Source organism: Cimex lectularius, unplaced genomic scaffold (assembly GCF_000648675.2).
Source record: "Cimex lectularius strain Harlan isolate CLEC.00 unplaced genomic scaffold, Clec_2.1 scaffold421, whole genome shotgun sequence".
In the NCBI taxonomy this organism is placed as follows: domain Eukaryota; kingdom Metazoa; phylum Arthropoda; class Insecta; order Hemiptera; family Cimicidae; genus Cimex; species Cimex lectularius.
The window spans coordinates 13,389-28,821 of NW_019392969.1; the positions used below are offsets into that span (position 1 = coordinate 13,389).

Below are 15,433 nucleotides of genomic sequence, written 5' to 3' on the forward strand. Positions count from 1 at the left end.
TTCGATTATCCGGACAAACGGATTTCTACTGTACTGCCTAAATAACGCACAGACCCAACACTAACAACGCCGAAATGCGTAATGAATCGGTAATGATACAGAAAACAAAACCTACTGACAGTCTTGATTATTATTTTTTCTATTATTTTATTACAGTCGCCAATTCTTTGTTACAATGTTTAATGTGATGAACGTAAATATGCTCTTTACATATTTACATTGTGGGGAGCAGATAATCAATATTATGCCCCACTTTACACCTTAGAAAGGAGGTCGCGGGGCCATATCCTCTTGAAACCCCTTTTAGGATTGTATCGGACAAGGCTTGGGCGAGACTATTAGGGTAATGGGAGAGATTGTTTTGGCACTTGGTAAATTTTTTAGGAATTATGTTTTGGATAAATGGGAATTTAAGATCATTGTGGAGAATAGTATTAGACACATAATACGGAGCATTTATAATTGATGTGAGCACTTGGAGACGATTAGTCTCAAAGGAGTGGAGACGAAAGAGATTATTATTAAAAGCGGATTTTTAAATATGCTTCCATGGAGAATGAGAAAAGAATGACCGTGCCACCTCCTGAAGAGACTGGGTGGATGTAATTCCGCCTCGTTCCTAAACTGGAACACTTTGACATAGTTCATACATTCTTGAGTTTCCTTTCAAGAATTTGGATGAAGTGACGTTTTATTATATTTTCGCAAAAAATCAAATAACAAAAAAATATATCTAAAAAGATAACTAAACCTTATTTTCAATTCAATTAAAATGGATATTTTATTCATACCTTAGGGCTTCCTTTCAAGATCAGGGAAATATGAGAAATAATGCAAATCCTTGGAAAAATTCTTAAATATAGGGCAATCCGAAGTTTCTTATTTCTGTATATTGTGAGATGTACGTAATAAAAATGTATTAATAATGTGTAAAGCTGTTTGGTTACAAATTATACGATTTTTCCTCCAATTAGATTACTTGATTGTTCATAGAAAATTACATTGTAATTTTGCTTCAAACGATTTTTAGTAAGGATGATAGGACTTTTTTATTGGCATTTGACAAGAAGTGGACATCTATATAATGACAGTTGAGGATATACTTCGTGAAACATAGTTGTAGGTATTTAAATAGTATGCAGGGTGTCCTTTTTAGATGGCCCGGCTAAATTTCTCTTGAACCAATGACGCTATCAAAAAAATACGTCTCTAATATTTTTAGTCTAGTTTCAAATCTTTATCTTTTTTGGAGAAAAATTATGCTGGGTACCTCAGGCCCTGTTCATCTTCAAACTTTCAAATACGACATTATACGGTGTTAGTAAAACACCCCTAAAATTATTGAGGAACTGAGCACCATTTAAATCATTTTCGAAGAAATAAAGCATAATTAATTTATTTCCGAGAAGTACACACCAAACGTTGATAGTGTGAACCACCTGATGATGACAAGAGTATGGGAATTCTCGGATACTCCTTGCCCACGTTCGAAAATTCATACCCCTGTGAGCCATAGTCGGACGTGGTTGTCGCTGTTCTCCCTGGCCGACGTTTATTGAAAGGAAAACATCTCATCTGTTGGATAATCTGATTAAATAAACGAGGAAGTCCAGATTATCGAATGCCGGGAAGTAGAGTGGGACGAAAAAAGTGCGAGTAAATAATTTTGATGATCAAGTCGATCTGCGAGAGGAGGGAGGTGCGCCCTTAGGAAATGATAAAGTCGTTTGCGGTTTCAACTTTTCCGAAAAGAATGCAGAGGCAGGAGAAAAATCTTCAAAAGGAATCTGAAATCAAAAGAGACAAACCAATTCCTCGGCATCAATTTCCCTTTCATTAATTATGCCGAAAAGATTTTATTACAAGTTACTGTTCCTATTAGAGGGCTGGAGATAGTTAAATGAAAAAAGCAAGTTACGTTTTCCTTTCAGCTAAAGCCTGACCAGATTTTAACTTGTTAGAATTTGTAATATAATCCGTGAAATGAAAGCTTTCTCGCTGGCACAAGTAAAACGGTAAGAATATAAGAACATTCTAAAAGCTCGTTTATATAAAGATTGGCTCAATTTTTATAATTACAATAGGAATCTGTCTCGAATTTATGCTGGAAATGCTGAATTCAATCATTTAACGTGAAAGTTCGTATTGAGAGTTAATTTTAATTCTACTTTAACAATCTCAATAGTGTCAAATTGCAAACTATTCAGTAGCTTTAAACGGCTAAATAAATAGAAGGGAGAATCAAGACATAAAGAATAAAGAAAATACATAGTTACCGATGAACGAATCCTTCGACACGAATCCCTTAGGATTTACAGGTAAGCCTTCCTTACAACATCTAAAACTCTTTTAGAATGGAAAAGAAATAAAACTCGTTGTGTTGAGATTAGCGAGGTGATCGACTATCCCAACCTGCCCAACCTCAGGGACGATCAAACAATTTTTTTTAAATTTAACTTTGGACAATTTTGTTTAGGGCGCTTTTGATGCTGCGACACAGTTTTATATTATATAAACCAGCGAGAATAGACGGACCCAGTTGAGTAATCTGTGTAGATTAGATCAACATCTGTTCACCGACTCGTAGACTAACAACCGCCGCTAACTTGTAAATAAATTTTAAAACGTATTAAAATATTCCATTATTGCATTTATCAAACTCATCCACAGCAAATTGTGAACTTTGTTTGTTTTAATTATTTCAGAAAGAAATCGCTTTCATTTAATGGTCAAAATTGACAAAGACTCTGCTTCCTTATTCACACAGAAACTTAATTTTTTTTTTTAATTGGCCTTATGATCTTTGCATATTAGCCATGAGAATCTCTTATATATGTTGTTCAAATTGGGGGTTATCGGGAAAAAAGGGCCAGAGGCGACGGTGGGAATCGAACCCACGACCGCGGCGTGAGAGTCTATCATGCTAACCACTCGGCTACCGCGGTGTACCTAGCTGAAGGTCGTGGGTTCGAATCCCGCTCGTGGCACTAGCTTTTTCATTTCAACCAAAACCTTACATAAAAAGATTAATTAATTGAAGTAGTTTGGTCAGTGGCCTACTAAATATAATGGAATTTTAACTTAATTTTTGTTTTTAAAATAATTATAAAAGTAAGAACTTTTTTAGTTAATCTGTAAAAAAAACCCCTATTTATATTACTGTGTAAAATGATTCTCATTAAATCATGTATTAGACAGGAGAACATATTCTACGGGAAACAATACGCTTATCAAGAGCAAGTCCGGTAAATGTCCCTCTGAGAACCTGAGCAGGAGACGAGGGATCGTCTTCACCCGACTGAGGATTGGACATACGCGATTGACACACGGGCGCCAAAGCCTGCGCAGGTGCTCCTTATGCAGAGAAAGGTTGCTCGATGTGTCCCACATAATAGAGGCATGTCATGCCTTGGCTCCATACAGAGAGCGTGTAGGCATGCCGCCGGATTTAAGAAAAGTTCTCGTGCCCGGTAGCGAGTTTCAGAGTCCCCTGTTCCGCTTTTTAGGGGAATTGGCAATTTTTTATTGTATATAGCCCTCAAAATATGTGTTTTGTGTTTCTGTATCTTTTATGAGTGAATGTATTTATTGGTGTCAATGGGGAGGGGCTGATGGCGAAGTAGCCTCTCCATCGCCTCTGTGAATGGGGAGGGGCTGATGGTGACACCTAGCACCTCCATCGCCCCTCATGTTGCGTGCTTGACTTGGGTCTAAGGCGGAAACCTTTAAAAGTACCCCATCGACCCCATATTAGATTGGCTTATTGTAGTGAACAGGTAGATAGAAGAATATAGAGTACTCCATCTACCAAACAGAATGGGTGTAATCAATGCATGTTGGTGTGAATGTATTTATTGGTGTGAATGGGAAGAGGCTGGTGGTGACCTAGCACCTCCATCGCCCCTCATGTTGCGTACGTGACTTGGGTCTACGGCGGAAACCTTTTAAAGTATCTTACGGTTCCTCGTCGGACCGTTGGCAATTCACCCGGTCGCCGGGTACCTGGGGCTCAGTGGAGATTTTTTTCCCGTGGCCGCTTCGTCTCCAAAAGGGAAATAATCGAGCACCACACTGTTTTTATTTTATTTTCTTCCTTTAGGAAAACAGTGAAACCCTCGGGGTGAAATAACAAGATAACAAATAAAATATTTTTAAAAAAACACAACAAGAAAGTAAAATATTAATGTCCTCGGTATTAAGAATAAGATGTAAAGCAAACAAAAAATAAAACAAGTCTCTTCAGAATTAAAACAAAACTGTCTAGAAACCAATCTTATTGCTAAAAGCTCGAACCTCGTGTAAGTCCTTTTTCTCGTCGTTCCAGAGCGCGATGAGAAAAGTCCCAAAATAATAAAATAATACTCTGTCACGTTCCTTTTTTTTTTACTTTTTCGCCTCGCTCGTCCACACCGACCAGTCTCAGCTCGAGGCCTCCTTGTTCACTCCCGTCGGGCCCCACTCCTCGCCAGCGTCCCCGCTGAGCCCTGGCTGAGCTTCCTTCAGCTTCCAAATGCCACCCGCGCGTCTTCGGCCTCTACCAGACTTCGCTCAACCTTGCCGAGGGCATCCTCGCCTCTGCCCGAGTCTGATCACCCCAGTGCAAAAAATTTTTTTCTCCCATTTTCGCTTGTAACATTTCCACTCCTTTCTCCCAAAAAAAAGGTTAACCATTTTTTTTCTTTAATCCATGGAGTCTTGACTTCCGGGGTGGGGCTTTAGGTCCTTTACATGCCATTGGCCTAGGCTCCGGCCTTCTTCGTTCCCCAACTCATAGAACAAGGGAGACAGTTTTCTCTTAATCTTAGCTTTAGAGAAGCGGGGAGTCAACTTACTGGAGATATATCTGGCGGCATCTGATTGGACATAATTGTGACACCATACCTCCTGTCCCTCGACGTACTCAATCTGACGTCTCCTCATATTATAGACCCTTCTAGATCTCTCGTACGCCCGATCAAGTCGATCTCGGAAGAGTGTCGGCACCTGTTGTAATCTCCCTTGGTGAGCCGTCCAACCTACCTCCAGGGTGCAGTCGTGACTTCCCGTTTCTTCTCCTAAATGCCACACGCGCGTCTTCGGCCTCTACCAGACCTCACTCAACCTTGCCGAGGGCACCCTCGCCTCTGCCCGTGTCTGGTCACCCCAGTGCAAACAAATTTTTTTTTCTCTCATGTTCGCTTGTAACAAGTACCCCATCGACCCCCATATTAGATTAGTTTATTGTAGTGAACAGGTTAATGGAAGAATATAGAGTACTCCACCTACCAAACAGTATGAGTGCGATCAATGAATGATCAGGTATGAATGTATTCATTAGAGTGATTGTGTATCGAGTGTGTAGCGGTATTTCGCTAGTGCTTCGGGGCTGAAATGACCAATCTGTCGGTTGCCCCTGTCAAAAAAAAATACGCTTATAAATGTGAGTACTGTCAAAATAAACGTTTAAATACAAGACGAATTAATTTAATAATTATTAACTATTTCAATAGGATCACAGTGTCAAAACCTTGCAACAAATATGTACGTCAGTCGGGCCTTCATAGAATGTCAACATACTGGAAAACCAACCTTAGGATTGTGGGATTGAAACTGGGGTAGAAGAACACGGAAAGAGGAAGTTTAACTGTGTCGTTGAAGATTAAGGGAAAGTTAAGGAGAGGATCAACCTGTTGTTTTTTTTTCAATGTTGAAGAGGATCAGGTTTAGGTCTTGAATGAATTTACAAATTTATTCCAACAATTCGTCAATTATCAGGCGAATTGTTGGCATAAACTTGTAACTTCATTCAAGACCATCAACTTGATCCTCTTCAACATAAAGGGAAAGGTTTTAAATTGACATATTTAGGGATAATTAGAGATGGATATTACAATAAATAACTTTGTCCATCCATATCGTTTTTTGCTACCATTCACGTTTCCAACTGGTTCGATAATTATCGATAATTTTAGTGTGTTATCGTACCTTGAACGTGAATTGGCTACAAACAACATACAATATCTAACTGAAATACAAAAAATTGTTTTATTGGATCGAATAGTCTATTATTATTTAAAAAATATGTTTATTGATGCGTTAAGTGAAGACATGAAGTTATTGTTATTTATTGTCCTATGAGAGAGTTGTCAGCGTTATAGTCTGAGGATATCGGAATACTTTCCTCAAATTCCTTATTTTCGAGTTAATGAGTAGTGGTTTGGAAGACGATGACGGTGACGTCAACGACGATGAAGGCGACTTGTATTCCATAACGTTTACATCGTTTTCACGCATAATTTGAATGCTTGCTTCGCCGAGGAACGGATTGTTCCGACGTAGGGAGAAAAAGTGCAAGAACGATTTAGGAAACTCGGCGAATTCTGGAACGTACAGGTACAGGAGGAGAACTGAAAAAAAATCGCAATTTAATTAAAACATTTAACGTATTTTGTTTATTGAGTTGTTAACATTTCTAGGAACCCCATTATATTTCCTGGTCCGGTTGATCAAATAACTTCTTTCAATTAATTAATTAATCTTTATGTAAGGTATTGGTCGAAATGAAAAAGTTAGTGTCAAGAGCGGGATTCGAACCCACGACCTTCGGCTAAATACGCCGCTGCTCTACCACTTGAGCTATCGTGATTTCGATCCATTCGGACACCAACTTCCCATCTCAACCTATCTTTCGAATTTTTCATTTTGACCAACACCTTATATAAAGATTAATTAATTGGAAGAAGTTATTTGGTCAATCGGACCACGAAATATAATGGATTTAATAGTAAAACGAAATATATTTTCACTAAAGCTCTCCGTGGCCATTTCGTTTGTCGCCGAGAATCGGATCCTGACTACACATTTGAAAAATGGCAAAAATGAGGGAAAATTCGAAAGGTAGGTTTAGATGTGGAGGTGGTGTCCGAGTGGATCGAAGTCACGATAGTTCAAGTGGTATAGCAGCGGCGTATTTAGCCGAAGGTCGTGGGTTCGAATCCCGCTTGTGACACTACCTTTTTCATTTCGACCAATATCTTACATAAAGATTTTTATAAACCTAGAAGTTGGATGAAAATAGAAAAGCACTTTGTATTCAAAGAGGAGATATCGTAAATAATTAATACATTTTAAACATTCATACGATAATGATCATGATTTCCGCGGTATCCGAGTGGTTAGTGTCAGACTCTCGATTAACAGGCACCGAGATCCTGGGTTCGATTCTCACTGCCGCCTATAATATTTGACCCATTCCCCCTCCAAAAATATTCAACACTATACTACTGTATTTAAATATTTCACTAATTTTTTTCTTGTAGCTTAAAATACGATTACAACTTTCCTGGCAGTTTTCTGTCTACTAAACGAAAACTCAGTAGGGTTTTCGGTTTATGTTAAAAATGATAATTAAAAAATCAATATAGCTTCTTGAAGTGCCAACACAGCTGAATTTATTCCCTTTGATTTATTATATATGAGAAAAGTTAGTCCCTTTTCTTCGTCATAGTGGATGAACGCAGAGGGAAGGCATTAACGCGTTAATAAAGGTAAAAATATTCAGTTTCACCACAAGAAAACTGTGAGCTCAATTAAATCCCGTAAGATTACTTTGTCCCTGGAAGCAATAATGAATTTTATTACCCGGCCAATACTCGTTCATGAGTGACCCTCGGATCGGGTCGAGTGAAATAATTTATCGGGGGAGCCACTTAGGGTAACGAGGCGAGGGTCATTTATAGATAAAAGCCTCGCTCGACCACCGGGATTTTCTGGACGCTAGTGGTAAAATAAAGATGTCGTCTTTTTTCTTTTCACTTTTTTTGCAGTCAGAACTTCTGTTAACTGGCCATTTTCCATTGCACTAAAAAGTTAAGCCATTCCAGTCCGAACGACGAACCGGAGGTTGGCAATTAAGTTGGCAACATCGAAATTTATATTTATATAAATTGTGAGACAATAAATTTGTTTGAAGCTTGGTAAGCGTTTGGAAAAATTCTGGTATCGAGCAGACCGAACCCAGCTGATTGTCAAGCTCACCCATCACTCTAGATGGCGAAATGTATACCAAAGGAGCGAGAATAGGCGGACCATTATGATCAGAAACAACCCAACTGCAAATTTTGCATTAGATCAACTAGCAATTTCCGCATCTTTAATTTACAGTATTGCAATTACTCAGCATTTTTAATAATTTCAACTTTTTCTTGTTATCCAATAAAGAGTTTAGGTTCACTTTTAGGTTATTTTTTTTTTTTTTTTTTAACGAGGGTTCGCAACAGCAGAGGTTATATCAACCCTCGGGGTGCCGGTGTTTTCGAAAAAAAAGCTCATTTGTAAGTATGTCGGGTTCGAATGCAGGGCCGCTGGATTCGAACCCAGGACCTTTACCTTACAGTGATGAGCGCCGTGTCAACGCCTAAACCGTTGCGGCCACCGACGCCCCTAAACACTTTCAGGTTAGTACAGACGATTGCAGTATTTTTGAACAAACTGATTTTAATTTTAAGTGATATATTTAAAAATGAAATTCCCCGCGATTATCGTGCACAGAAGGAAAAAAAACTAAAAACCTTATTAGGAATGAAAAGTTCCCTACTTACGATAACAAAACCCGTTTGTCATTTCTAAAACAAGAAACTAAACTTAACTAAGTTTTCAAATGGGGGTCAAATCTCCATTCTAAACGGCAGAGGGTATATTGAACTGTCCACTTTACTGGAAACCAAGAGAAAAATATAAGGTTGTGTCTGTTATTTTGCACCCTCAGTTTTAATATCTCGTTATATTATGATATTGGCTATTACCTACACATTAAATAAAAATGGGTGAATCTTTTGTTGGGCATTTAATGACCATGGCTATTGTGAAGATTCGTTTAAGCGCGCTATTATGTAAATTTAATTTTGCCAGTATTATTCTACTTTTCGGCAAAAATCAGGCTGAGAACTTTTACATTAATACCTTTTTTAAATATAAATAAATTTAAAAAAACCTCTTGCGAGACTTGAAAATTGCGTCTATGATTGGTAACGACAAAGAAATATGCATGGAAGTAAATTGAGGGGTGTAATTGGCCAAGCCAATTGATGCACATAAAATTCAATCTTGGATCGACTTCCTCCACTGAGCTTCACCACAATGAAATCAGCATGGGGCGTCGGTGGCCGCAACGGTTTAGGCGTTGACACTGTAAGGTAAAGGTCCCGGGTTCGAATCTAGAGGCCATGCATTCAAAACCGATATATTTTCAATTGGGCTTTTTTTTCAAAAACACCGGCACCCCGAGGTGTCATATAACGTCGTAGTATTGGAATACCCTCGTTTAAAAAAGAAAAAAAAGAAATCAGCAAGCGAGGTAGGTTAAGCGCAATAAACAGTCTCTAATTTCGGTCCGATTTCGCTAAATCATTGAAACTTCTCTGAACAAATATTTCCTCCATTTTAATGGTCCACTGTACGTTTAATCTATATTCCGGATACACGAAGGGAAAACAGTAAAAATTTAATCGCCTTCGAAGGTATCCTGAGTACTATGTGAACTCGTTAAACAGTTTATTGAGGATTGAAAGATTTAAATCTGTAACTGTCCACTAGAATTATTTAATTTTGCCCTTTATGGTACATTAAAGTTCTGAGATTGAAATAACAACAAATAAAAATAACTGATTTATAGGTAAACAATACATAGGACTTAATAGCTAGGTTGACAAACAGACCAACCCAACAGATTGGGGGGGGGCAAATTGAACCGACCCCGTGGGATTAACTAAAGAAGGTATGCAAAATAAGATGGTTATGGTTTTACTGCATGTACAGGAGAGGTAAAATGAGCCGGTTACATTTCTACTGCCTGCACCAAGGGATGTAAAATGAGCCGGTGGCAGAAGGAAGAAGTTGGAGACGTAAGTACTTAATGTAGGTGTAATGCCATCAAAAGCACATCCATCAGTTAAACAAATCATGAATTAGAAGTACATTGTCAGTGTAGTGTCGTCAAAAACACATCAGTCAATTTTGAACAAATAATTAGTTTTAAAAGGTGAACTTCACTCTACACAGCGCTGAGCCTGTTAACGAGTTGAATACTGCCGATTTCGTGATTCTCGTATACTGATAACTGTGACCTAATGATATCTTGTTTTGTGAGTGCTTGTTGAGAATACCTAAATCAAATATGAATTGCATCACTAAATTACAACTCACCCCCATTTGGTCTTTCCTGATTCCATTGTGTACTCCTTGAGATATATGAAGTTATTTATAAGTTGCAAACACCCACGCTGCCCGGTGACCACATTTACTTCAACTTATTAAATTCACTCGTTTTCGTGGTCCGCCTGACCAGTTAATATCTTTCAATTAATTAAGGTTTTTATTTGAGATAAAAAAATGGCAAAAAGGAGGGAAAATTCAAAAGGTGGGGTTGAGATGGGAAGTTAGTGTCCGAGTGGATCGAAGTCAATAGCTCAAGTGGTAGAGCAGAGGCGTATTTAGCCGAAGATCGTGACACTGACTTTTTTTATCTCAACTAAAAACCTTAATTAATTGAAATTTACTTCGACGTTTTCTTTGTGCGCTCCCGACATGAATCGGACATTTTAAAAAGGGGCCATCTACAACTTTTCAAATTTTACAGGAAAAAAGAAAACGTATTATAAAATTTAAATTTTGTAAAATTGTTGCCAATCTTTTTTTTCTATTAGCAGAGGGTCTTTTGAGAAACAAACACGTTGCTTTGGACAATTTTAACCCGTTCTGGTGCACAGGAAAATAAATTTTTGCAAGAGAGATGGCCTTTTTTCAATATGAACTTGGGTTTCCAAAAGCACAGCGCAAGTTTTTTTTTAGGGTATTTGCATTCTTTTAAAATCCACAAATATATATTTCACACTCACACACCTATTTTTTTTTATTTCTTGTTTTTTCTTATAGATAAAAGTTTTACATTGCTTTAATAATAAATATATAAAAATTAAAACATGGAATATCAATGGTTAAACGTCGTTGTCCCATCCTAAGACTCAGCCGAGTTTATTTACCTACCGGCTCTTTCTACAAAAAAATTAAGGTTTACGGGCATCCCACTTCAGTTAGCTGTGAAATCGATTTGTCATCGCCGAGATATTGATTGAGATTAAGAAGAACGATTCTAGGAGAAATGAGAGGAATTGACAGTTTCTCTTTAAAGATTTGGGGAAATAAGCCACCACAATTATTTTGTTGGGCAGGTAACCAAAGTGAACTTCAGGGATGTTCAGATCATGATAGATAATTTTCTAAACATTATTACCAGAGCAAGATTCGACGTGCGTTTTCGTTTAACGTGTTTGCCGAAATTAGGACCGAGATATCGATATTTTGCAGGTGGTTGGAATTTCCACCTGCTTGGGTGCGGTGACCTCATCGGCCCCTGCCTAAGCGTTTCCAATTGGCGGTCGTGACCTACAAGGATTTGATTGAATTTGCCATTTGTTGTTCCGGTCAACGATTCGATTTCCACGAGATATACTGTCGAAAGCTCAGAACCGTCATCTTTGTAGTGGGGCTGATAAATAAATTAAATAGATAAATACAAAGTGTCCTCAGACACCACGCTATGGTTCACCATTCCGTATGGTTTCAGTTGTGAAAAGGTTTTTGACAATAAAATTTGACAAATAAGGAAAAAGTGAACAAACTATTTTATCTTGGTCGTTTCCTATCATTTTGATATGTCTATCCTTGCTGTTTTTTTAATTCCCTAATTTCGTGGTCCGCTTGACCAAGTAATATATTTCAATTAATTAAGGTTTTTAGTTGAGATAAAAAGGTCAATGGCACGAGCGGGATTCGAACCCACGATCTTCGGCTAGATACACCGCTGCTCTACCACTTGAGCTATCGTGATCTCGGTCCATTCGGACATCAACTTCCCATCTCAACCGCACCTTTTGAATTTTCCCTTATTTTTGCCATTTTTCAAAATGTAGTGTAATCGGACCACGAAATTAGTGAATTTAATGATTGAAAATGAAGTATACTTCACTAAAGCTCTCCGTGGCCATTTCATTTGTCGCCGAGAATCCAATCCGATTACACGACATTTGAAAAATACCAAAAAGGAGGGAAAACTCAAAAGGTGGAGTTGAGATAGGAAGTTGGTGTCCGAGTGGATCGAGGTTTTGATAGCTCAAGTGGTAGAGCAGCGGCGTATCTAGCTGAAGTTCGTGGGTTCGAATCCCGCTCGTGCCATTGACTTTTTTATCTCAACTAAAAACCTTAATTAATTGGTTTTTTAATGTTTTTAACGCTGTAATTTAATGGAAGAGTCGGAAGTTTTTATTTATTCCAGCCTGTTTGTTGTTGATACTTTTTTTGGTTACTTTACTCCTTTTTAATATGTACACTATGTACAGTGTTTTAAATGGTGTAGTGGTTGATTCGTGTATTCGTGAGTTTTTTTCTTGTTTTATGTATACTGTTGGTACGAATCACACAAAGCACTAGGTTTTCAATTATTTCATTTTGTATTGTGATTTTTATGCGACGTAAGTTGCATAGATTGATTTTTCAATGTTTTACTTAAATGACCTATAAGTTCTTCAAGATCTGTCTTTTATTTTTCTTCTTATCTTGTCGACGTTTAGCCTTTTCCGATTTCCAATTATTTCAATGGTTTTTTCGCTCTTGGCGCCGTTTTTAAGGCCTATGATTTTTATTGTATCTTTCTCTTTGTGAATGTGGTTCATTTTTTCACTTTTTTTTGTATTCGCATTTGTAGCTCACGTTGGTCAGTGGCAATATTTTAGACCTTCGCCGTGTATATCATTTGAGTTTTGCCATTTTCTGTACGTTTTAGTATGTTTTATGCTATTTTATGTTCCAGCTATTCCTGTTTTTTAGTCAATAATCCGTTTCATAGGATTCGATAAGCTGTTGACTAAAATTAAAGATTGTGAACGTTCTTCTTGAGGTCTATGGGATGATGAACTTGTAATTTGCTCGTCATCGTCATAGCTTACCTAGACTGCTTTTTTTTTGTCTGTGAGACGCGTGTCGACATTTGATGGGTTTATTTAAAAAAAAAATCGTAAAGGCTTAATGGGCTTGTTTATTTTTTGCAGGCAACAAGCACATCCTTACTTAGCTCTCATTGCAGTAGTGCAGCAAGAATTTTTATTTGGTTTACTTGTACTTGTCGGTAGAACAATGTCGCAATTTATGCGATTGAAACAAATGCTACCCCTTGCACATTTTATTAGATTTTAGAGAGAATTGGTCTCAATCAAATTTCACTATAAAATATTTACCGTTAACTGAATTTAGAGCGAAGGAAACCATAGACTATTTGACATGGATCAATTGGAAAACGCAACAGGCTTGGTAGGGGTTAGGGCGATGACACACGGAGCGGTTTTGACCGAAGCGTTNTAGCAAAACCGAAGCGGTAAACGCTTCGGTCAAAACCGCTCCGTGTGTCAGCGCCCTTACATTAGCGACATCGCACTTACTACAGTTTATGATGCAATGTCAACAGGCTCCGGGTAATGTTATCCATTAACATGAATAATGCGTCGCAGGATTTACGGCCTGTCCATGAAAAGAGGAATGCGCCGCAAAGTTCAAGTGCGTTTCAAGCCGTCGACTAAGTGTCAAAACTCTTTTTAGCCTCATCAAATATAAGCATTTTGCAAAGAAAATTATCTGAGTGGATAAACAGAAACTGACACCTCGTACGGAAGAAACTTACTTATTATTATTCTACTGTCGTTAACGTTTTGCTGTACAAACCTGCTAAGAATATCGTGTAGACTGCTAGAACGGTCGTCCCGAATTTAATGCAGGTGCAAGGGCACCAAACTTCCAGACACTCCCAACAACGAAAGCACTGTAAACGCAAAAAAATAGATTATATAATATTCGGGGAAATATTAAACAAATCGATTAAACCGACGTTTTAATTTTACAATGTACAAATGGACTCCATGCAAACGGTGCATATACCGATTCTGCATACGATTCGAAATCAATTTCTTTTCAGAAAATTTTTATTTATTTAAAAAGATTGCCGTGCAAGTATACGAAAGAAAAGTTTTATTGGCGATATTTCCCATAGAATTTTTATCATAAATATTTAAAAAACTGTCATTTACAGAAGACAGAGTTTATTAATTGAACGTTTGTTTAAAACTGCAAGACTTTCATGGTTTTGGACTAAAGCGGAACGTGGACAAAATTCCCAGGTGAATGAAATTTCAATGAAAATCGTGAGATAATCAAATTGGATTCAACAATTCCATTCGAGAATTATGGAAACTACAAATGATATCAAAAGTTTGTCAGCTGGTTTTGAAAAACATAAATCTATTTAAAATAAATAAAAGTTCACTTACTGAAAAAACTATGTTATCCATGTTCTTTTCTCAAACAAAAAAAAAAATTAGTTAGACGCTCCTGTGTTTATCTGTGTCTTTTCCAACATTGTCGTTTTGTTTACGAAGCACCGCGCATCTCCGCGGATTAGAAAGATTGATGAGAATCGGCCAGTCGCTGAACGGGCTTCCTTGTAGATAGTACCTCTTCAGCAGAGGTCATTGGTTTTCGAACATGAATTTTCCTTCTTTTTTTTTTTTTTTTTAAAGAGAAAATAACTTCACAAACAAACAAAAAACACCACAACCCTCATCTGATGAAATTTTAAAACAATTTATTTGTGTTCAGAAGCTGATCGTGTGTTTTAATAAATCGATGTCGCAACGATTTTCTCGGTAACTCTTCTTCGTGTTCTTCCTCCATATTCAATCCCGCCATCGTAAGGTCATTTGTCGGGAAGCAACAGGGACAAGCTTATTGACAACCAGTGTCGTTGGCGTTGTTAATTTAAGGCTGAGAAAGTTCAGCAACAACGTAATTTAACTTAGCTTTTTGTCAAAAACTCATTATTTCTCTCACATTGTTTCTTTTGTGACAGCTATCAAGTAACGATTCAAGAATCGATAATAAATAAGCTATCACAATTCCTAATAAATTGTGGCGTTTTACAATAAACAGTTTCAAACTTACATATTTATTAATTATTCAGAAATCGTGAGATGCGGTCTGGTGTGATGTAGGTTTCAGAAAAACATTTTCTTCATAGTGCCAACGTTTCGATTTCTATTGAGATCATCTTCAGGGCTCAAAGAACTCTCCACACGCAAGAATGGTACAATTACACAGAAGACAAACCCTTTCAGCCCTGAAGATGATCTCAATAAAGATTGAAACGTTGGCACGATATAGAAAATGTTTTTCTGAAACCTACATCACACCAGACCGCATCTCACGATTTCTGAATAATTATCGATTAACGGTCACTAATCACCACACATTTTACATATTTATTATTCGTTTTATTCAAGGATGATGACTAGGGCTGTGATTTATATGCAATAACAACAGACAACACATATATGTATACGTAAATCTATTTGGT

The 15,433-nt window shown here is 37.5% G+C and overlaps 1 protein-coding gene across 1 annotated transcript; it reads right to left on the reverse strand.

The window, feature by feature from the left end:
• Nucleotides 1–6,044: 6,044 nt before the first annotated feature.
• On the reverse strand, nt 6,045–14,704 carry LOC106661878. Its single transcript, XM_014385605.2, has 3 exons — nt 14,352–14,704; nt 13,750–13,846; nt 6,045–6,386 (listed from the first exon to the last, which is right to left on the reverse strand). The coding sequence occupies exons 1-3, from the start codon at nt 14,370–14,372 to the stop codon at nt 6,112–6,114; spliced, it is 393 nt and encodes a 130-aa protein (XP_014241091.1). The 5' UTR covers nt 14,373–14,704; the 3' UTR covers nt 6,045–6,111.
• Nucleotides 14,705–15,433: the final 729 nt, after the last annotated feature.

What these genes read in the sequence shown, in the direction of transcription:
- LOC106661878 (XM_014385605.2), bottom strand. Translation starts at nt 14,372, where the DNA reads ATGGATAACATAGTTTTTTCA. An exon ending in TGGATAACATAGTTTTTTCA is followed by an intron (nt 13,847 to 14,351) that starts GTAAGTGAACTT and finishes TTGCGTTTACAG; the next exon opens with TGCTTTCGTTGTTGGGAGTG. An exon ending in CTACACGATATTCTTAGCAG is followed by an intron (nt 6,387 to 13,749) that starts GTTTGTACAGCA and finishes ATTTTTTTTCAG; the next exon opens with TTCTCCTCCTGTACCTGTAC.